At 37.6% G+C, this 21,922-nt stretch overlaps 2 protein-coding genes and 1 long non-coding RNA gene across 10 annotated transcripts in view; 1 reads left to right on the forward strand and 2 right to left on the reverse strand.

Annotated features, from left to right (window-relative positions):
• DNAH7 (dynein axonemal heavy chain 7) overlaps positions 1-18,174 on the forward strand; it is a 246,606-nt gene extending 228,432 nt beyond the window's left edge. Inside the window, exons 61-65 of the mRNA XM_082397280.1 lie at positions 2,613-2,843; positions 5,482-5,634; positions 7,069-7,246; positions 15,541-15,644; positions 17,878-18,174. Coding sequence (XP_082253406.1) covers positions 2,613-2,843; positions 5,482-5,634; positions 7,069-7,246; positions 15,541-15,644; positions 17,878-18,084 — 873 coding nt within the window. The 3' untranslated portion in view covers positions 18,085-18,174. The remainder of the gene's footprint in view (positions 1-2,612; positions 2,844-5,481; positions 5,635-7,068; positions 7,247-15,540; positions 15,645-17,877) is intronic.
• LOC309631271 lies at positions 1,268-2,616 on the reverse strand. Its single transcript, XR_014246166.1, has 2 exons — positions 1,912-2,616; positions 1,268-1,865 (listed from the first exon to the last, which is right to left on the reverse strand). It is a non-coding gene; the product is annotated as an uncharacterized lncRNA (long non-coding RNA).
• Positions 18,175-18,305: 131 nt separating the features above from the next.
• SLC39A10 (solute carrier family 39 member 10) overlaps positions 18,306-21,922 on the reverse strand; it is a 98,525-nt gene continuing 94,908 nt past the window's right edge. For all 8 annotated transcript variants that reach the window (XM_082397338.1, XM_082397337.1, XM_082397342.1 and 5 more), the window contains one exon: positions 18,306-21,115. In XM_082397338.1, coding sequence (XP_082253464.1) covers positions 20,957-21,115 — 159 coding nt within the window. In that variant the 3' untranslated portion in view covers positions 18,306-20,956. The remainder of the gene's footprint in view (positions 21,116-21,922) is intronic.

Below are 21,922 nucleotides of genomic sequence, written 5' to 3' on the forward strand. Positions count from 1 at the left end.
TCTCTATGTCTGCATCTTTATTCCTTTCCTGCCCCTAGGTTCTTCAGAACCATTTTTCTTCTTTTTTTTTTTTTTTTAGATTCCATATATATGTGTTAGCATACGGTATTTGTTTTTCTCTTTCTGACTTACTTCACTCTGTATGACAGTCTCTAGGTCCATCCACCTCACTACAGTAACTCAATTTCGTTTCTTTTTATGGCTGAGTAATATTCCATTATATATATGTGCCACATCGTTATCCATTCATCTGTTGATGGACACTTAGGTTGCTTCCATGTCCTGGCTATTGTAAGTAGAGCTGCAATGAACATTGTGGTACATGACTCTTTTTGAATTATGCTTTTCTCAGGGTATATGCCCAGGAGTGGGATTGCTGGGTCGTATGGTAGTTCTATTTTCAGTTTTTTAAGGAACCTCCATACTGTTCTCCATAGTGGCTGTACCAATTTACATTCCCACCAACAGTGCAAGAGGGTTCCCTTTTCTCCACACCCTCTCCAGCATTTATTTGTAGATTTTTTGATGATGGCCCTTCTGACTGGTGTGAGGTGATACCTCATTGTAGTTTTGATTTGCATTTCTCTAATTAGTGTTGTTGAGCATCCTTTCATGTGTTTGTTGCCAACCTGTATATCTTCTTTGGAGAAATGTCTATTTAGGTCTTCTGCCCATTTTTGGATTGGGTTGTTTGGTTTTTGGATATTGAGCTGCATGAGCTGCTTGTAAATTTTGGAGATTAATCCTTTGTCAGTTGCTTCATTTGCAAATCTTTTCTCCCATTCTGAGGGTTGTCTTTTGGTCTTGTTTATGGTTTCCTTTGCTGTGCAAAAGCTTTTAAGTTTCATTAGGTCCCATTTGTTTATTTTTGTTTTTATTTCCATTTCTCTAGGAGGTGGGTCAAAAAGGATCTTGCTGTGATTTATGTCATAGAGTGCTCTGCCTATGTTTTCCTCTAAGAGTGTTATAGTGTGCCAGACTCTTTTTTGAATAAGAAAATTGTTTCAACCTAAAATATTGTGAAACTAGAAATGGAAAGGCGAAATTCCATGATGTCTCCTTGAAAATGGATCCCACTTATCTTTATTTGTTTAATAAAAGGGAAACGACTGTTAGATTTCAAATGGTGTTTGTGAAAACTCTAAGGAAAGGTGGTAAAAAGGAAAAAAGCTAAGTTATATAATTACAAATAAATAACACCCTTTTGCTCTTAATTCTCAATATCAGTTGGATATTACTTTTAAAACAAACCCCCCCAATTATGTGATTTTGGTGTGTGAGAAATAGGTATAGGAATGTTTGTGTTACTAAATTATTTTTTTTACATTTTTGAAGGGCTATAGGGCTAAGATTTTTTTTTTTTCCTTCGGGGTTTTTTGGTGGAGGCACAGCTCTTCTTAGAAAATAGGAATGGTTGAGTTTATAGTATATTGTGTGCACGTCAAAATACAAATAGAAGTCAGCATATGATTCTTTAAATGCAACGGAAATAGAGATTTCACTAGTTTTGGCCAAATGTTCATTACCTTCTTTGTTCTCTGTAATTTGTTTTATATACTTAGTTGTAAACCTAATGTTTTGGGATCATGATAAAGGATTACTATATTGACAGATCCCTTTTTTTGCTAGCATGTAATTAACACTTACCAACATTTCATTTTTTTATTGCACAACTTCATAAGAATGTGTTAGGTAGCATTAAAAATCTCACTAGAAACTTAAGTAGAAGTAACAGTCAATATTTATAGAATAGAGCCAATATAGACACTAGAAAATATAAAATCTGAAATAAGACTGAACACAATTTCCACGGACTGGGAAAGTATGAGATATATTCATTTATATTCTAACAGTGCTTGTTCTCTCTCAACACACACACACACACACACACACACACACACACACACACACACACACACACACACACATTCATTTATTCTGAGGACTTAAAGGGTTTTCCCAGAAAATATAGATTCATTTACATGGTGTCACTATAAACATAAAAAATAAAAATTGAAATGAAATTCCCCTTCCTTGCTTCCAGTGTGAATCCCTAAAGTCTGCCTTATCGCCATAACTCTTCCAACTGCTTAGAGGAGATGAGCTTATTTTCTTTGCCCTCTTGGTTCAAGGAAAAAAAAACTCTATCTCTGCTTTTGGCAACCACTAGGCACCAGAGTTATTACCAAATATATTTTGTGGCGAGCTTTCTCAAAGCAAAACCAGATTTTGTCCTCCTGGGCTTTGATGCCCATCATCACTTGACCACCCACCCCCAACATGAACGTTTTTTATCCCTCTGTCTGCATCATCTGCTCTTCCCCTGACCCCCGGGCAGCACAATGTGCAGCTTGTTTGCTTCCTCCAGACCCTCTTTTGCTTCTGAACATTGTACATGACCTTCTACCTTCTAACAATTGCTTTTCTCCCGAAACTCCATTCCCATGCCTGTTATCAACACTTCAATAAATCTCGTGGGGAGAAGAATCATAGTTAAAATAGCAAAGTATCAATAGTACTCATTCTTATAAAATTTACTTTAGGAGTTTTCCTATCCAGCAATTCTTAGACTTTTATGAGGATTTCTGATTCGTAGTTTGGATTCTTTCCAGTCTCGTTCAGCAGAGCCTGGTGCAAAATCATCGGATGAAGTAGTACATGAGGTCGCTGGTGACATCTTGGGCAAACTTCCAAACAACTTTGATGTTGAGTCTGCAATGAGGAGATACCCAACCACTTACACTCAGAGTATGAACACGGTGCTTGTCCAAGAGATGGGACGGTTCAATAAGTTGCTGCAGACCATAAGAGAATCATGCATTAATATCCAGAAAGCAGTCAAGGTAAGGAGAAGTACAGCAAGGGAAAATCATTGAAATAAACATATCATTCATTTACTCAGCAAATATTTATTGGGCACAAATTCTGTGAAAGCACTGTTCTTGGTTCCGGAGATAGAAAAAAAAAATCCCCGCCCTTAAAAAGTGTATAGAATTCTGGGGCTGACAGTTAATAAATGTGTAAATGAGTATAGAATGTGGTACCTATAGCGATCGTTTGTTGGATGGAATATATGCTAAGAAGGCATAAAATGTTAAGGAGTAAGACAGAGCTTCTGCTCTCGTAGAGCTTACTTCTTAGGGAGACAAACAATTAAAAAATGAACAAATAAATTTATTTTTTTCAGTCATTGGTAAGTTCAGTGGAAAAAAATAAAATGGGATAAGGATGTAGAGAATGATGGGTGGGAAACTCAGTCTTTTGGGGTCAGGCTGCTCTGAAGAGAGAGGCCTGATGGGAGGGACAAGCCATGGAACGTTTGGGCAGAGGGTCCAGACAGCACGAAGGCCCTGAGAAAAGCAGCTTGGCATGGTCCAGGAGCACGGTAGGGAAGGCTGGCTTGTCTAGAGTAGAGTGAGCACGAGGGAAGTGGTAGGACAGAGAGAGGAAGGCACGGGCTTCATGATGGCCTTGTCGGCCAAGGTTAGGATCTTCAATATTATCCTAAAGTGTAAAGGTAAAGGGAGGCCTTCAGAGGGTTTTAAGTGATGAAATGAAATGATCTATTTTATATTTTTAAAGTTTGCTCTGACCACTGCAGAAAGGATTGTAGGGAAACAAGAGCACAGGCAGAACCCAATTATGTGATTGAAGTAGTCCAGCTGAGTTGGTTTCTTGTAGCAGTGGAGGTGGAGAAGAGTGGTTGGATACGAGTTATTATGGAGAGAGGAGTTGGCCCGGCTGGCTGTGGTATCACCTGGCTGGGCTGTTTGGCTAAGAAGTATTCAGTGTCTTGTGTTTCTCCTTAACCTGGTCCTCCCTGTATCCTTCCTGGAAGATGAAGGCCTGGCTTTCCGCATTCTGGGAGATAAAAGGGGAAACAGGCCTCAGGGAGCTCAGCAATCAATACACATGAATTCACTTAATTCCTGATTTCAGTATGGGAATTCTGACCCCACCTGAGCCTGGCATCCCCTCCGCTGTAGGGATGTCTTCATTTTCCTTTCCAGGTTTCATTCAAGGTGGATAATGTACAGTTTTGTGGGAGAAGACCCAGGAATCTATTTTTTAAGCCAGATTTCAACAATCTCCTTTTAGCACCACCCTCCTCTCTTCCCTTTCAGCTAGGGCCATCAGTTCCAAATATTGATATTTTGAGTATCCTAGTGTATATCTAGTCGATTCTTAACTTTCCCATCTGCCAGTTTCTCCTGACTACTAAGTCAACTACCAACAGTCCACATGCTTTTTAGCTCCCAATATTGCCTTGCCTTTTCCTATTTTTCCTGCACTTGTAGGCTTTTTGTTTTTTTGTTTTTTTGTTTTTTTAGCCACGCCGCGGCATGCAGGATCTTAGTTCCCTGACCAGGGATCGAACCTGCGCCCCCTGCAGTGGCAGTGTGGTGTCTTAACCACTGGATGGCCAGGGAAGTCCCTAGGCTTGTGCTTCTAACAAATAAATTCCTTTACTCTTGTTTCAGGGTTTGGGGAAGGAGGCAAATGAAATGTGGGTGTTTAATCCATTAAATTTTCTCTAAAATCTTTTCCGTATGTTAGTTGGAATTTATATTGTCAACTATGAAGAAAACAGAAATGATGATGGCAACTGGCCCAATTGCAGGATCAAATAAAATTTTCAAGGGCCTCAAAGTGTTACCATCTCTTAGGATCTTCAATTTTATTCTAAAGTGTAAAGGTAAAGGGAAGCCTTCAGAGAGTTTTAAGCAATGAAATGAAATGATCTATTTTACATTTCAAAATGGGATAAGATCAATTAGACTTCATAGTTGCAATCCAGGATATTTTAACCTTTCAAGGCACTTTGTATCATTTTCCTCATTTTATATTTATCACTCTCCTTTTAAGAAGGCAGGACAGAGATATATTAATTGTCCATTTAATGGGCAACTAAACTAAGTCAAAGTTAGGCTGTGATTTAATAGCTAGTGAGAAGCCAAGTGCTGAGATCTTCCAGGGTGGGCAAAATGGGTAGAGGGGGTCAAAAGGTTTCAGTTACAAAATAAATAAGCCATGGAGATGTAATGTACAGCTTGGTGACTATAGTGAATAATAGTGTATTGCATATTTGAAAGTTGCTAAGAGAGTAGATCTTAAAAGTTCTCATCACACACACAAAATGCTGTAACTATGTGTGGTGATGGATGTTAACTAGACTTACTGTGATGATCACAATGTATACAAATATTGAATCATTATGTCGTACATCTAAAGCTAATGTTGTACGTCAATTATATTTCAATAAAAGAAATTTTCCATTAAAGTTTGATTAGATTACAATTGTTAATATTTTTCTAAGGAATAATTCAAAGACTCCACAGCTTGTGAGCAAAAGAAAATATCTTTTTCTTTTTTTGCTATATGGCTCAACCTTAACTAATCATAATTGTAAACAAATATAATTATAAAATTATTTGTAATCTAGAATACAGTTGTGTTAAACGATGGTTAAATGTGTTTCAGGGGCTTGTAGTGATGTCTACAGATCTTGAGGAAGTGGTTAGCAGCATTCTGAATGTCAAAATTCCAGGAATGTGGATGGGTAAATCATACCCAAGCCTCAAACCACTTGGGAGCTATGTGAATGACTTCCTTGCAAGACTGAAGTTTTTGCAGGTGAGTTCATCCAAATGCTCATACGTTAAGTTTCTTCTGATTTCATTTTCTTCATCAAGATGCCTAACGTAATGAGTATTACTCTCTAGTTTTCCTGTGCATCCCAGGCACAAATGACCACTACCCAATATTGCATATAGTTTGTGTAACTGTTACATGGAATTGTCAGAATACTAACATTGGAAGTAGAATCTCTGAAAGCTTCTTTAGGAGCAGGTGTTTGTGCTCAGTGACGTTAGACATTCAAGCCAAGGACATTTGAAGAGAGAAAAGGACTGGCTATGTTGATACTTCCATTAAATATTTAGTTTTAAAAGAGATTCCTACAGCACAGCATCTTAGAAAGCCAGACAAGCTACTAGTAAGGAGAACTATTTCTTCCTTGTCCAGCACCCCTCCAGGTCATGAAATCACTAGATTGCTGTTTCAGCCCAAGTCAGTAATAACCTCAAAGGCTAATTGTCTTGGAAATGTAGAGTGGGCAGAAGCCAGCCTCCTAATTATCTGGCAATATTGGTGCTTAACTATGTTATTATTAACAATTATATTTCTTAGAAGTATTGATTAATTTCCTAGGTACTATACATAATACATCAAAAATTGCCCGTGAGGAAATTTCTCCGGGGGTAAAATGACAAAACACCCCTTCCATAACATAGACCTTCTTTGATACTAGACTTGGTACTGAAGGATTAAGACTGTTCTTGAAAAGTGAAGACTGTACGTTGGATTCTTATAGGGGAAAGTTCTTCAAATTCACTTCTTCAGACTGACTTCTATACTTTACTATTAGAGTCAGTAACTCAACTACTTGTTATAATATATGATACGAACAGAATATCCAGATATCTTGATATTTATAAAGATCTTAAGCTCTCACTACCCTGTATCTTCTGGAAGTTCCTTGTACAATATTATGTCTTCATATGTTAGATTCACTGTATTTTGGTGAAGTAGAAGGGAAAACTTCTAAAGGAATATTCTACCGGGTACTAATAATCAGAGAGGAAAAAAAGTGAAAAAAACATTGTCGTCTGACCAGACCTTGTAGGGAGATCTTATTTTATTCAATTAAACAACATGATGTAGCGTGCAATAATGTATATTAGAAACTCAATACTGTATGGAGCTTTTCTGAAGGAATCACTGGGCATGTATAAAACAGACATTTGTATCTGCATTCACGCACATTATGATTCATATCATTGCATGAGCTGGTGCAATGGATACAAAATTGAAGTCAGAACGAATGCTGAATATGCTGCTTATTTTTCAGACTTTGAGAGTATGACTTTTTATTCCTCAAAGTGTTAGCTTACTTATTAGTTTACCTAGAAGATAATAGGTGGAGTGTTTGTGGCAAATTGTATTAAGCCATGTTGCATTCAAAGTTGAAGACCCTGTTGTCAGGACACTTGTGCTTTGACACCACAGCAATGGTATGAGGTCGGCCCTCCTCCAGTGTTCTGGCTTTCTGGCTTCTTCTTCACACAAGCCTTCCTGACTGGTGCCCAGCAGAACTATGCCAGGAAATACACCATCCCTATTGATCTTCTTGGGTTTGACTATGAAGTGATGGAAGACAAAGAATACAAGCATGCTCCGGAAGATGGTAAGTGCAGCGATGGAATGAGTTGGCTTATATTTCAACACTGAACAAAAATGTAACATTCTTGCTCACTTTACCCAGCTGTTAAAAATTTAATCATCACGTATGTAACTTACCCTCAGATGGTTAAGGAAAAAAAAATTTGTGAAGAGACAGAGTGAGCAAGAGAGAGCAAGAGTAAGAAAATAAATGGGGATGAAATTAATCTGAATAAGGAGTATATGTCCCTTGCATTGTTTTAGTTTTACAAAATTGTGTAATTTTGAAGTTATTTCTAAAAAAAAGTTAGGTAGAAAGGAATCATCAAATGAACAATACATGGGATAATCAACCACAGTCTTATGGTGACCTTGGGGAATTAAGGCAGCACAGCATTAAAAAGAAGGATCTCTTGGTGCCTCGAAGAGCACACCTTTGCAGACTCCTAAAATATGCGTTGTTTCCTGTTATATATGTCCTTCCAAAATTTAATACAGTTAATAGCTAATATGAGCATATGTTCTGTGATTGAAACGTTGTGAAGAAATTTATTTTCTTAATCAATTGTCTTTTTAATACTCAGTGGCCACCCTAATGTTTTATTTCAAATTTAATGGAAGGGGCCACTACCTTTCAAAAGTATTATTTTAAAAATACTATCGATTCCTAATTTTACCAAAATGGTGTTGTCTTTAAATGACAATTTCTAAATGATCATTAATATGCCCTGCTTTTACTAATGTGTCAAAGATAATCCTGCTTCCTTATTCATCACTGAATGGTGAATTCACTGGCTCGCTCTATTAGACACTGGGGAATATCAACAGTGAATACTGTAGACAGGATCTTGACCCTCAACTAATCTGTACTCTGGTGGAAGATACTAACAGGTAGATGTGTCATCACAACAGTGTGTGATAATCCTATTACTGTGCTGGGTGGTTTTACTTTACCTTGACTGTCAGAAATCTCAAGGAGGGTCATAACACTATGAAGCAGTCCTACTACTGTTCCCTGGAAGAGTTGCTTTCCCACTCTCAAAGCAACCACGTATGCCTTCTTTGTCCTGCCCTTTGCCCCCACATCTCACCTCATCCTTCATTGAAAAAATAAGCAGCCATCAGAATAGGGCTTTTAGCACAACCAAATCCATAAACCTGTTGACTGCTGCACCCTCTGGTAGTTCAGATCCGCTGGATAGTCCAGATCTCATTTTTTTCCTCCTGCCAAGGGTTTTTATTCTTCAGTTGTACCCTCTGTTTCTAGAATCAGCAGTTATCTCTCTCACTACTGGATAATTCCTACCAGCATGCAACCAGAATCTCTCATCTTACAACAAATCAACAAATGCCACTTGTCTAAACATCCGTATCCCCTCAGCTACTGTCCCATAACCTCTGTTCCCCTTTGCAGCACAATTCTCGTGCCGTCTCCAGCTTCTCACTCCCTCTTTCCTGTCTACCTTTCATCCTCTCCAGTCAACTGATGCTCTTCAGAATTACTAATGACTTCCATGTTGACAAATCCCATGAATTCTCTTCTGTCTTCATCTTAACCTCTTAGCAGTTTTTACCAGTTGACAACTTCTTCTTTCTAGAGACATTCTTCTCACTTTGTTTCTAAGTCATCACCCTCTCCTGATTTTCCCTTTCTCACCGGATACATTCATGCTTTTTGCTAGCTATTCCTCCTCTAAATGTTGGATTTCCCAAGGACCCCAATTGCATTTCTCTTTTCTCATTGCATCCTCTCCCCAAGTGACCTCATACTTTTTGTGTCTTTAAATATTACCTCCTGGATTATATCTTCCAGATTTGAATGTCCAGTGTAGATCTTTCCTCTAAAATCCAGACCTCTGTATCCAACTGCCTGCCTGACATCTCCGTTTCTGCTTTCTCCTGGATGTGTAAAACTTATAATGAATTTCGACAAACGGCACCACTGTCCAGCCAGAAACCCATGGATTCTTCATTCTTCTGCCCCCTCACATACTCACATCACATGCAGTCGCTCATCTACAATCCTCCTGCCGCCTCCATTTTTATCCAGACTTTTGCTCTAGCCTCTTATCTTCCTACAAGTGTTGTTACACTCTTATAATCCTTCATTTCTACAGAAGCCACAGAAGTTTTTTAAAAATGTAAACAGATCGTGTCACCACTAAGCCCCCATTGAAATTCAGACGACTAAGTAAGTTAACAATGACATTTTCCCTTTGTAGCTAGAATAAACTCTAAACCCCTTACCATGACGATGAGGCCAGGCACGTTCCAGCCACTGTCTACCTCTCGAGCTCATCCTGTGCCACCACACACAGGGCACACTGGACCTCCTCACAGTTCCTAGATCACCTCAAGCTCTTTTCTCTTTGGGATCTTTGTAGTATTATTCCTAAGCAGACTTAGCATAGTGGGCACTCCTCAAAATTCAGGTCTGAGCATATGTTATAGTTCATCAGAAAGCACTTCCTTATGGTTTGACATAAATACACTACCATGTGTAAAATAGATATCTAGTGGGAACCTGCTGTATAGCACAGGGAGCTCAGCTTGGTGCTCTGTGATGGCCTAGATGGGTGGGATGGGGGGGGAGGGAGGTCCAAGAGGGAGGGGATATGTGTATGTGTATAGCTGATTCACTTCGCTGTGCAGCAGAAAACTAATACAACATTGTAAAGCAGTTATTTGCTTTACAAATAATTGAAAAGTGAGGGCTATCTGTTGAAGCCCTCACTCCACCTTGTTAACCTCTCTTACAACTTTGCTTATTAACTTCAAAACATTAATCACACTCTGTAATTATTTCATTTCCTTCCTTTTTGTCTCTCTCCTCCACTATAATACAAACACCAAGAGGCCTTGGTGACCTTGTTTGCTGTCATCCTTTTTTCCTTAGTTTCTGTCAGTGTCTGGCACCTAATAGGCCCTCAAAGGCTGCCACAGAAGTTCCAAAAATCATGCTGCTTTAATCTATTACACGTTCATGGAATCTAACCCAAACTTCTAAGCTACTGTTTATTGCAGTTTTCTTTAATACTTGAACAGTTTTATTGCACAAACACATTGAAGAACAATAGATTCAAGGTGAGAAAGATCATTAGGAAAAGTGATATTTTAAAACGAATCATTTTCCCCCAGGTGTAGATGCCTGACCCATCACTAATCTGGCCATTTGTTCAGAATACTTTTATTCCTAGCACACTGAGAATGGGCATATTGTTGCATGCTTGAAGGGCACTTAACAACCTTCTGTGTTGTTTCGTTTATTGTTTCTTTAATTAAATAGGCCTTAAAAAAAAAAAAAAAAACCTTCTCTGTCCAGCTCACTATTTTACATGCTATAAGAGACCAATAAATAGAAGTCCGAGTTGCCCCTCACTCCTAAAAGTCAAAATATAGATAGATTAGCAACATACCAAGAAGGATAAATAATTTGTTTCCAACTAAGTATTTGGGAAGAAGGGGGAGAGTGTTTAAGTTGGGTACCGGCAAATCAAAGGGAGGGCCTGGTTACTTACTGTGAGTTGCTCTGTACCACCACGGGTTCCAGAAACTGCCCAGCCCTTAATGTTTAATCTTCACAGTGACCCTTTGGCACAGATACTGCTGTTATCCCATTACACAGAGATGAAAACTAAGGCTCTGAGAGGTTAAATAACTTGCCCAAGGTCTCCCAGCTAGCAATGGGCTGAGTTGAGAGTCAGAGCCAGGCCATCTGGCTCTCATGCTTAGCTAGCTGCTTTCTCTTTGGCCTATTTCTCTATTTTTGTAGAAGTTTGAAAACATCAACACATTTCTCAAGGAAAGTTTTCTTGAAGAGCTGTGGCTGATTCTTAAGTATTTAAATCAGATGGAATAATTTTTTCCCCTCAATTTTCCTCATATCATTATGATAAAAGGCAGAAGATGGCATTTGAGTTGAAGTCTGAGTAGTATATGCTGCCCATCAAAGTTATGTTTTTGAACTCAGTTAAAAGATAGAAGTTAAAAAAGCATTACCTGAAGTTTATAAACTAGTTAATATCTAAGATTAAACTATTGAATTTCCAATTGTTATATATAAACTCAGATGTTGTACAAGGTAGTTGGTATTTCCGTTTACACTGATTTACGAATTTAACCCACAACTGCTCTTATTAAAGATCCAAATTTATTAAAATCCAAAATTATCTTGAAAACAGTGGAGCAGGTATAAAGCACAACTTATCAATAAAGACCATTTAGTGTTCCAAGATCCCATAGTAAAGAGTAGCCATCAGTTAAATAAACCAGTTTACTGAATACCAAAGAATCAGCCCAGGTTTGATTTACGGTAGCTGATAGAGATTCACTAAGTCATGAATTTTATTATTTTGTACACACACACACAGACATTTTCCCCCAAATACAGATATCCACAGCTTAGCGTTTTTGTCATTCTAGCTTTTTCCTTCGTGCTTAGCAAATTACCAGAAAGAAAAGGAGATTCCATGGAATGATTTGGAGCAATGGAATTTTTCCCAAGGAACGATTTCTCATGGGACCCTAAGGGAAGGAACATAGATCCAACCTGAGAACAACTGGGGCTAGAAGCACAGTTTCTCTCTTTCTTTCTCACCTCTACCGGTGGACAGTCTGTCTCCTCACACAAACTTCAGGATGTGCCTGGTTCTGGGGCTCATAAAGACGTCAACCTCATTTACCTAATGTTAAATTAAACATCATGGGAAAAGCTACTCTTTTTTAAAAAATTTTATGTCATATTGGAGTAGAGTTGATTAACAATGTTGTGTTAGTTTCGGGTGTACAGCAAAGTGATTCAGTTATACATATACATGTATCTATTCTTTCTCAAATTCTTTTCCCATTTAGGTTATTACAGAGTATTGAGCAGAGTTCCCTGTGCTGTATAGTAAGTCCTTGTTGGTTATCTACTTGAAATATAGCAGTGTGTACACGTCATTCCCAAACTCTCAGTCTATCCCTCCTCCCCCACCCTTCCCCACCAGTAACCATAAGTTCATTCTCTTAAGTCTGTGAGACTGTTTCTGTTTTGTAAATAAGTTCATTTGTATCATTTTTTAATAGATTTCACATATAAGTGATATCATACGATATTTGTCTGACTTACTTCACTTAGAATGATAATCTCCAGCTCCATACATGTTGCTGCAAATGGCATTATTTCATTCTTTTTAGTGGCTGAGTAATATTCTAGTGTATATATGTACTGCATTCATCTGTTGATGGTCATTTAGGTTGCTTCCATGTCTTGGCTTTTGTAAACAGTGCTGCAGTGAACATTGGGGTGCATGTATACTTTCAAACCATGTTTTTCTCTGGATATATGCCTAGGAGTGTGATTGCTGGACCATATGGTAGCTCTATTTTTAGTTTTTTAAGTAACCTCCATACTGTTCTCCATAGTGGCTGTATCAATTTACATTGCCACCAACAGTGCAGGAGGGTTCCTTTTTCTCCACACCCTCTCCAGTATTTATTGTTTGTAGATTTTTTGATGATGGCCATTCTGACTGGTGTGAGGTGATATCTCATTGTAGTTTTGATTTGCATTTCTCTAATAATTAGCAATGTTGAATATTTTTTCATGTGCCTCTTGGCTATCTGTATGCCTTCTTTGGAGAAATGTCTATTTAGGTCTTCTGCCCATTTTTTGATTGGGTTGTTTGTTTTTATGATATTGAGCCACATGAGCTCTTTGTAAATTTTGGAGACTAATCCTTTGTCAGTCACATCATTTGCAAATATTTTCTCCCATTCTGTGGGTTGTCTTTTTGTTTTATGGTTTCCTTTGCTGTGCAAAACTTTTGAATTTAATTAGGTCCCACTGGTTTATTTTTGTTCTTATTTCCATTACTCTGGGAGACAAATTGAAAAAGATCTTGCTGTGATTTATGTCAGAGAGTGTCCTGCCTATGTTTTCCACTAAGAGTTTTATAGTATCTGGTATTACATTTAGATCTTTAATCCATTGTGAGTTTATTGTTGCATATGGTATTAAAGTGTTCTAATTTCATTTTTTACATGTAGCTGTCCAGTTTTCCCAGCAGCATTTATTGAAGAGACTGTCTTTTCTCCATTGTATAGTCTTGCCTCCTTTATCGTAGATTGACCGTAGGTGTGTGAGTTTATTTCTGGGCTTTCTATCCTGTTCCATTGATCTATTTGTTTTTGTTTCGGTACCACACTGTTTTTGATGCCTGTAGCTTTGTAGTATAGTCTGAGCCAGGGAGCCTGATTCCTCCAGCTCTGTTTTTCTTTCTCAAGATTGCTTTGGTTATTCCAGGTCTTTTGTGGGGTATTGTGTATTTTGGGGTCATGAGAAAAGCTACTCACTCTTAAAGTGACTTTTAAAGTGGCCACAATGCCATTGTAAATCTACCTAGAGTTAGCATCATACATTCTAGATGTGTTTGCCTAAGATTCATCTTATCTGAACTATGGGGCACTACATGGTGACTCAGAGTCATCAACAGGGAGAGCGCTACAAAGCAGGAAGGGGACAGGAAGGAGTGAACGAGAGGGCCTGGCGATGCTGTGGCCACCACCCTGTGCTGACCATGGCTCACAGAGGCAAAGGTGTGACTCACAGAGCAGGAGCAGCTGTGAAACAGGACCCAGTTAATATCTCCTGTCATTTTGTATTTTGTGTTTTCCATAAGGCCCTTATTAACCATGAGAAACAAAAACGTATTTGATTGTCCCCATCACATTTCTTATAAAATTGTTGTTAGGTTAGAGGGAACTTTTATCCCTATTGCCACTTTTCTTAGGTGTTGAAATGAACTCTTCTCTTTACTTTCTATGACATAATCTTTCCCACGTAAGGAATAGATCATCCCATTGCTTAGAGTCAGAGATTTACTGGGCTGTGCTTACAAGTCAGCAGGGCCAGGGTATTAAATGGCTCTCTGGGACCTGTCTGTAGGGTCTCCTCTACTTTCTCTGTTCCCATCTATTATTGTGACTGGCCAGTGGGCTTAGATCTGGCTGGAGACGTTAGCATGTAGGATGTGCTTGCAGACCTCTCTCGCTCCTGCAGGCAGGTCCATCCCCCCACCTGGCCCCAGGCTCAAGATGCATTTTGTAATTCAGCTTTACTAGAGTAATACTTGGGAAGTTATTGGACAAGTGCTCTGCCAGTTAATAAAGTTGACATTTTGTTCCAACTATGCTTTCCGTCAGTTAAAACCTGGAGAGAAGAAAGGGTTAAGTCTTCCCTTAACATCCATCACTGGGCTATCCCCATGTGGCCTTTTAAATTTATAACCAAAATTAAATAAAATTTAAAATTCAACCCCTCAGTCCCACCAGCTATGTTTTAGGTGTTTAATAGCTAAATATGGCTACCATATTGGAAAGCACAGATATAAAATATTTCCATCACTGGAGAAAGTCCTATTGGACAGCACTGCCCAAGTCGATTTTTATATCCTACTTTTAAAGAGTGCTTTCACCAGTATAGCTGATTTGATTCTAACTCTACTAGGTAGACAAAGCAGGCATTATTGTTTTACAAATATTTTCCAGTTGTTCTCTGGATAAAAAACAGGTCTAAAGTTAAATGAATTGTTGAAGGTCACACAGCACATTAAGAGATAAAACCTAAGTCTTCCTAAGTTCCTCATTGCCTCTCTTCATATCTGTGCAACAATTACAATGAATATTTTCATGTGCAGATACCCAGATTCAATTCATGAGGCTTTTACATAAGTGGATAGCCAGGGCATGTGATCCAGGTTTCATGGATTCCTTAATTTGTGTTCTTCAGCTGTTTGTGTATGACATTGCATTCTGGAGGGAGTTCACCCATGTGTTCTTACATACAGATTGAGGCGTGGCCTTAGATTGAGAATAGATTCTAAAAGGGGAGGAGAAATTTAACTCTCAGGACGTTAGACATCAGCAGAAGGGTATTTTGTTCACATGCTGCCTAGAAGCCACTGGATCCCTACAATTACATGAAGACCTTTTCTTGTAGATTTTGTGGACTCTTAACAACATTATACTCATTGGTCAATTAAAATATAAACCTGGTAGCGTTCGCCCAGAGAACTTCACGTAGACTCATTTAAAATTCCTTTCCTCTTTTTGTCTTCCACATCTAATTTTACTGAATTAATTGACTAGCCAAAGTATAGCTATTCTTGACGTAAGAATGTTAACACAAACTTAGAACATTGCCTTCCTTTTAGAGCAGGCCTTCATTTGCTGACCTAGTATCATCTGCATAGCATTCACTGGCAGGAATTTCAGCTTCAGAACTCAATCAATATGCATATGTAAAGTCTTGTATTAACCTGCTTCTTTTATATTTAGGTGTTTTCATTCATGGACTATTTCTGGATGGAGCTTCCTGGAATAGAAAGATCAAGAAACTTGCAGAATCACATCCCAAAGTTCTTTATGATACAGTGCCTGTGGTTAGTATTTTCTAATGATATATACATGGGGGGCTATTTTATACAAGGACATACACATATACAGTCAACCCTTGTTATTCACAGTAGTTGTGTTCTGTAAACTTGCTTCCAACATTGAATTAGTGAATACTGAACTCCTAGGCGAAATACAAGGTTAAGCTTCTGTGATCCTATGGTCACATTTTTGTTACTTGATCAACATATAACCTTGTTTTATTTGTGTTTCTGTTTAAAGATACCTTACGTAATATATACTGTTGGTTCATTAACACTGAACTCACGCACTGTAACTCATGCCCGAACAAAGCTTATCGTGTTTTCTCTATAAGGCGTATCTCAGCCGTCTTGCATTTAGGAACAGCAGACAGCACCTCAGCACTACACTCAGGGGCCGTTTTAAACGGCAAAATCACCAACAAAAAACACAAAAATGCAAAAACCTTGGCATTAAATAAACCGTCAAAAGGATACTTGTTTATAGTTATGAGAATTGAAACGAGAAGGCAGAATGTCACCAGGTTCAATCTCAGTTGGGAACATGGTTGCTGGTGACTCATTTGTTGCTGCTCTGAGAATGCCTGTGAATGACTATGAAAGTGCAGAATATTGACGTTAGGATTAGGACTAAATTTTAGTGATAGGCAAATTTGTAAATACAGAATCCAGGAATAATGAGGATTGACTGTATACATATATCCACATCCACACACATACATATGTTTATGATTTGTTTTTTCTTACATATACCTTGACCTAAAAATGTGAAACTTGCAGATTAAAAGATTATTATATGAAAACCATACACATAAAAAAATTTTTCTAGGCACCCGTCTTCAGCATGGGCATACTAAGCTATATAAATACTAAGTTTCTGTTAACTGCATCATGAGAAGATGACTAGATAGATTTTCACACAATTTGAAGGGGTGGTCTGGGATAGTGATAAAATATAGGCTGAATTTTGCATGAATTCTGTTTGTAGGACACTGGGAGCTACTCAAAGGCAATAATCCTTCAGAGCAGCTCTAACAGGTACAGTGAGGGACCAGCTGACAGCCAATTGCAAGAAACCTACCATATATACCAAGATACTGTGGGCAGAGAAAGTTTCACATATGGGACCCAAATTGAAAGTCACAAGGGCAAATGTTTGCAATTTCAGAAGTTGATTTGGATCAATTTTTTTCCTTCACATGGAAACTCTTAAGTTTGCGGTGAATAGAAGGATTTTATAAGTGGATAATTCTCCCAAACAAGGAAGTCACTCAGTAAGAAAAATTCTCATTAAAAAAATCCACTTAGTTGAAATACGTCCAACTTGAGGGTTGCAAGTCCTTGTATTTAATGATATCTGAAAAACTGCTTTATGGATCTCCAGTTATGTGGGAGAGAGACTAGCACCCTTATTAATTAGCTCCTTCGTACAATTTGTGCTGAAACCTGAGAAACCAGAAAAAGGGCTCCAAACAGTGGGGCCGTCAAGACTTATCACCTCAAGTATTGCTATTATTACTACTGGAAAAAGGAATTCGAGTTTTAAAAACATTGTTTCACCTTTCTGATGACAGTTTGTCCTTTACTCTTATATTCAGAGATCAACTTGCCCTAAAATCTTATTGAGCTTGGTGAGGTTCAACTATGCTTAACATTCTAGGAACTTGGCTAATGACTCTCTAAGAATAATGTGCTTGTAGTGTGTTATAAAGGCAACTATGTTTTAAACAGCACAATATACGTAATAGGCCCTTTAAAATAGCCACGTAACATGGGGAGGCGATCTAGTTCTACAATCACTGATAAAAATCCTTTCAGAATATTTTGGGATTGGCCTTTAGTAAAGCAACATGATTTTGAGTATATCAGTGGTGGCAGATAAACAAAGCTTTGAAAGTATACCTGATTTTATTATTATTGTAAGCACCGAAGGTCATCCTCAGGTAGGTATGGTAGGGAGATGATGAATAGATGGGTAGGATGCTTTTTCAGAGAGCAGGTGAAAATGCCTCTTTTCTCATTTAGCTTCGTATATACTGGCTCTGAAGATAGCTCTGGGAGCTCTAAAAAAAAATGTTTTGAGCAATGGCAGCACTGCTGACAAAAATACAATCGATTTAGCCCATAGAGATCTGCAGACATAACTAAAACTTTAGGCCAACAATTCCATATTAGGTTCAAATATATGAAAATATAACAACAGCCTTGACTTAAATTTTGTCTACTTTCTTTCTTCTAGATGTGGCTAAAGCCTTGTAAGAGGGTAGATATACCAGAACGACCAAGTTATACTGCCCCATTGTATAAGACAAGTGAGCGGAGAGGGACACTGTCCACCACTGGCCATTCTACAAATTTTGTGATTGCCATGACTCTTCCCTCTGACCAACCCAAGGAGCACTGGATTGGACGGGGTGTAGCACTGTTATGTCAACTTAATTCATAATTAGAAGGTGCCATTTCCCTATTCCTATTTCTTGTTAGATGGTTGAGTAGAAATTATATTTTACTTTTTAAAGAAGTTATTTGGTTTAAATCAATTTGACTAGTTAGTTATACTTAATTATAAGTTCATTTATGTGCAAATGCAGCCTATATTTAAAATGACTGATTCATACTTCAGTGTAAGAAATCTAACATAAAGACTAAACAAAACACACTGGTATATTTGCTCTTTTTGAATAACTTTATTTTGGGAGCGTTCCATAAGCATTAGGAACATACATAAAATGACACACCACTGTTGACAAAGAAAAAAAAAAACAGCATTTGATCATTTCCAGCTTTATAAATTTAAAAAAAAATGATTCAGTTACAACAAAAAAAAAGTTTAGATGATATTTTAGCAAGTATCACCTTGCAGGACCATAATCACATTTAAGCCACTGACTTACTTACTTACTGTTGTTAATGGAATAAATTCACACTGCATCTACTTACTATAGTATTTCTAAGCATAGTCACAGCTGATTGAATGCAATGTGATATACACCAAAAGTCATATGGATGTCACACAGTGACAGCATTGTACAAGTAACATTAATGACCTCCAACAAACACATGTTAAATTAGACTGGTCAAGCTAAATGGAATGTTGGAGCCAGAGAAATGTAGTGGAATTCAGATTGTCTAGTAAGACTTGAAACTATACATTAGGATGATGTAAAAACTAAATACTGGTGGAGCCCTAAACAAAATACTAGCAGCAACTGTTACAGCCCTCTTAAAAGTTTAAAGAAATCTAGCAAATAAAGAAAGATAATAGCAGTTTTGAGAGGATATAAAACTTTTATATACTTCAGCATAACCTATTTGCTTTAAATCAGGCATTTCTTTTTAAGTCTGGGAGTATATTCCAGCTGTTGCTGTTCATAAAAGTTTTAAAAATAAGCAGATTTAATGCTGGAATGCAGAATCCTCCTTGGGCATAAAAACCCCAAAATGAACTATAAATATATCTTGGTTCAGAAAGCAAGATATTTGAATCACTTGAAGTTGGCAGTACTAAATAAGATATCAGCACCTTTTAGCTAGGTTGCTTGAGGGGCCAAGCAGTGAGATGAGGACTGTCCTAATTCAGTGCCCAATGCTGAAAGTAATCTATGTATAAAACGCCTACTTGTCACAGGAGGGAGGCCATGGAGAGAGCCAGAAATAATTTTTCAAAAATTCAGGCATAAATTAAGGAAATAATAACATCTAATAAGCTCCCTTGCTTACAGCATAAAGAAGAAACACTGGCAATACTCTTAATACCTGAATGCATGTGCTGCTTTCAGTTTTGTTTTTTGTTTTAAAGTTCATGGAGTAAGAGGAAAGGAACTGGGGAAAGGAGGAGGACTAAATGAATACATTTCAAATGGAATGGAACGAGTTTGGCTCTTAAATATCTGAACAATAAGATTTTTAAAGCAGCCACACAGGTAGCCAAGCAGATTAAAACAAACAAAGCTGCCTGCACGTAGTTCAAATACAGTTTACCTGGCATAAATGAAGACCATGTGGCACACAGAGAGCTACATGCATATGATTAATACTACAAATTATTAGGTCAAAATTCAGGATAAACATGGCTTGCACGTCTCACAAATCATTCACAATTTATGGCAGGAGAACAGGGCACCTAAAAAAAAAAGAGACTAATCCCTATCAGGCACCAACAGCATATCATCTTGGCACAAAATGGTCAAGTGATTTCAGCTGAGTTACTGAACTTAAATGCATCTTCCAAGTTAGTTACCTGGTACCATGACAGCCATGGCATCAACGGAGATCATCCTCATATCCGTTTTGACACTCCACGTACAGATTATGGACACGGTAAACTTGCCGCCTTACAACGTTACCGCCAGCCACAGCATGTGCTCTAGGTTCCAATGCCAAACTGGTAGAGCACTGCGTACATTTAAAACTTAAATTTCCCAAATAACTAAAGGAAATCTGAACATTTAGACCATGTTTGGGTTCTTCATTTCGCTGACATTTTCTAAAGGGTTACAATTTTAAGGAAAAAACATTTTACCACATGCTCCAACCCCTTACCCCCACCAAAAAACCCAAAACAAAAACAAAAGTTAAAAAAAAAAAAAAACCCAAACACCAAGTATAATATTAATACAAAGAACCATTATGAATCTTTCATTAAACTGAAGCTCACACAAATGTACAATCACAAATTTCAGTAGTTTAGGCTGCAAGTTTAGATCCTATGCAAATATATACAAAAATAGTAACTCTAGATTCAAGAATAAGGGCTTTTCCCAATGCTAAATCCATATTCTAATGCAGCCTGAGCTTTTCTCTAGGTGCTATAGTCTACTTTCTGCAGATTCAAAGCTGTGTCAAGTTGATCCCTATTACCACATGTATATATGGGGCTGAATTAAAGGACACTACAATTCACTTTTTAGCACAAAGAAAAGTCTGCCCAAAGTCCATTTAAAATACTTTTAAAGTTTAAGTGATTTTTTTGGGTTCAATTTCTATTTCTGCATAGCCACAGAAGTTTCTACTAATAAAGAGACTACTTTAGTGTTTTATATGATTATTTTTTTAAAAAGTCTTAAACCTATATCAACATTGGTTCACGGAGTCCCGTTTTCTCCTTTCTTCATCACAAGCTTTACATTTCTAAAAGACCCCTTCATGCAGGGAAAACAGTACTGAGCACCGGTCTTTGTGGTCAGGCTCAAATCTACGAACTTCTAAGCAGTGCAAAAGCCACTGACTTTTCTTTGAGCAATGTGCTTACAGTACGAGGAACAGATGCAAAGCTGCATGGTAACATTCTTGTCATCAGCAGTGATTGCTGGGAATGGTCAAAACTGGAGGTCAAACACAATTTTGTCTTCATAGAGGGCAATTACCAGCATGATGGCAAATCCAAACAGCAATCCTAAATTCTGAAGAATGAATTGCCCCACTGGACAGAAGCCATGTTCTTCATTGTCACCATCACCATGCAACATTTCTGGAAGCTAAAAAATATTTTTTAAATGTTTTAAAGCAATTTTGTATAATATTCTGCTCATTTTTTTTTTTTACATTTTCCTAGTTAAGAAAACTAGTGACTAAAGCACAACTACTAATAACTATTTTATTGAAACAATGTTAACCATAACACATATTAGTCAAACACTAAGAAATTTTATGCTCTAGCTGTGTACTAAGTAAACACTGTATCTGTACCCTCCTCATCCCCCAACAAATGCACATAATATATGTATTAGTCACTTTTTTAAAGTTACTGTCCACTGACATTTATGCTAAAGTATAAGACAAGTTACTGTTGCAAATAAGACTCTCAGAAAAGAACACCACAATTCCCACATTTACTGATATGTCTTAAGCTCACTGAGAAAGTAAGATTCCTTTGGGGGATATTTCATTCAAAACTGTATCATTTCTTCACCCTTTTCCATCTAAAATTCTCGTTTCCAACTGCACATTTCATCAAGGGTACACATTAACAGACAATTCCAAAATTGGTATCTCTATGCCCTTAGACGCCATTATTTTCCTTCCGACAATAGACACAGAAAATAGTATATCAAGGCTACACAACAGAACTACTACCAAGTTATGTACGCTGCCTTCACAGTGTACTCTATTCTCATAAGTGATAAAATTTTAAAAATTTTAAAGTTTCCAATATCTTTAAAGGCACAGTGCATTGAAAAGTACAGCTCAACTTCTAAAGCACAAGCATATATTACATTTAAAAATAATCCAGGGACTTCCCTGGTGGTGCAGTGGTTAATAATCTGCCTGCCAATGCAGGGGAC

This window comes from Balaenoptera borealis, assembly GCF_965194805.1.
Source record: "Balaenoptera borealis genome assembly, chromosome: 6".
NCBI lineage: Eukaryota > Metazoa > Chordata > Mammalia > Artiodactyla > Balaenopteridae > Balaenoptera > Balaenoptera borealis.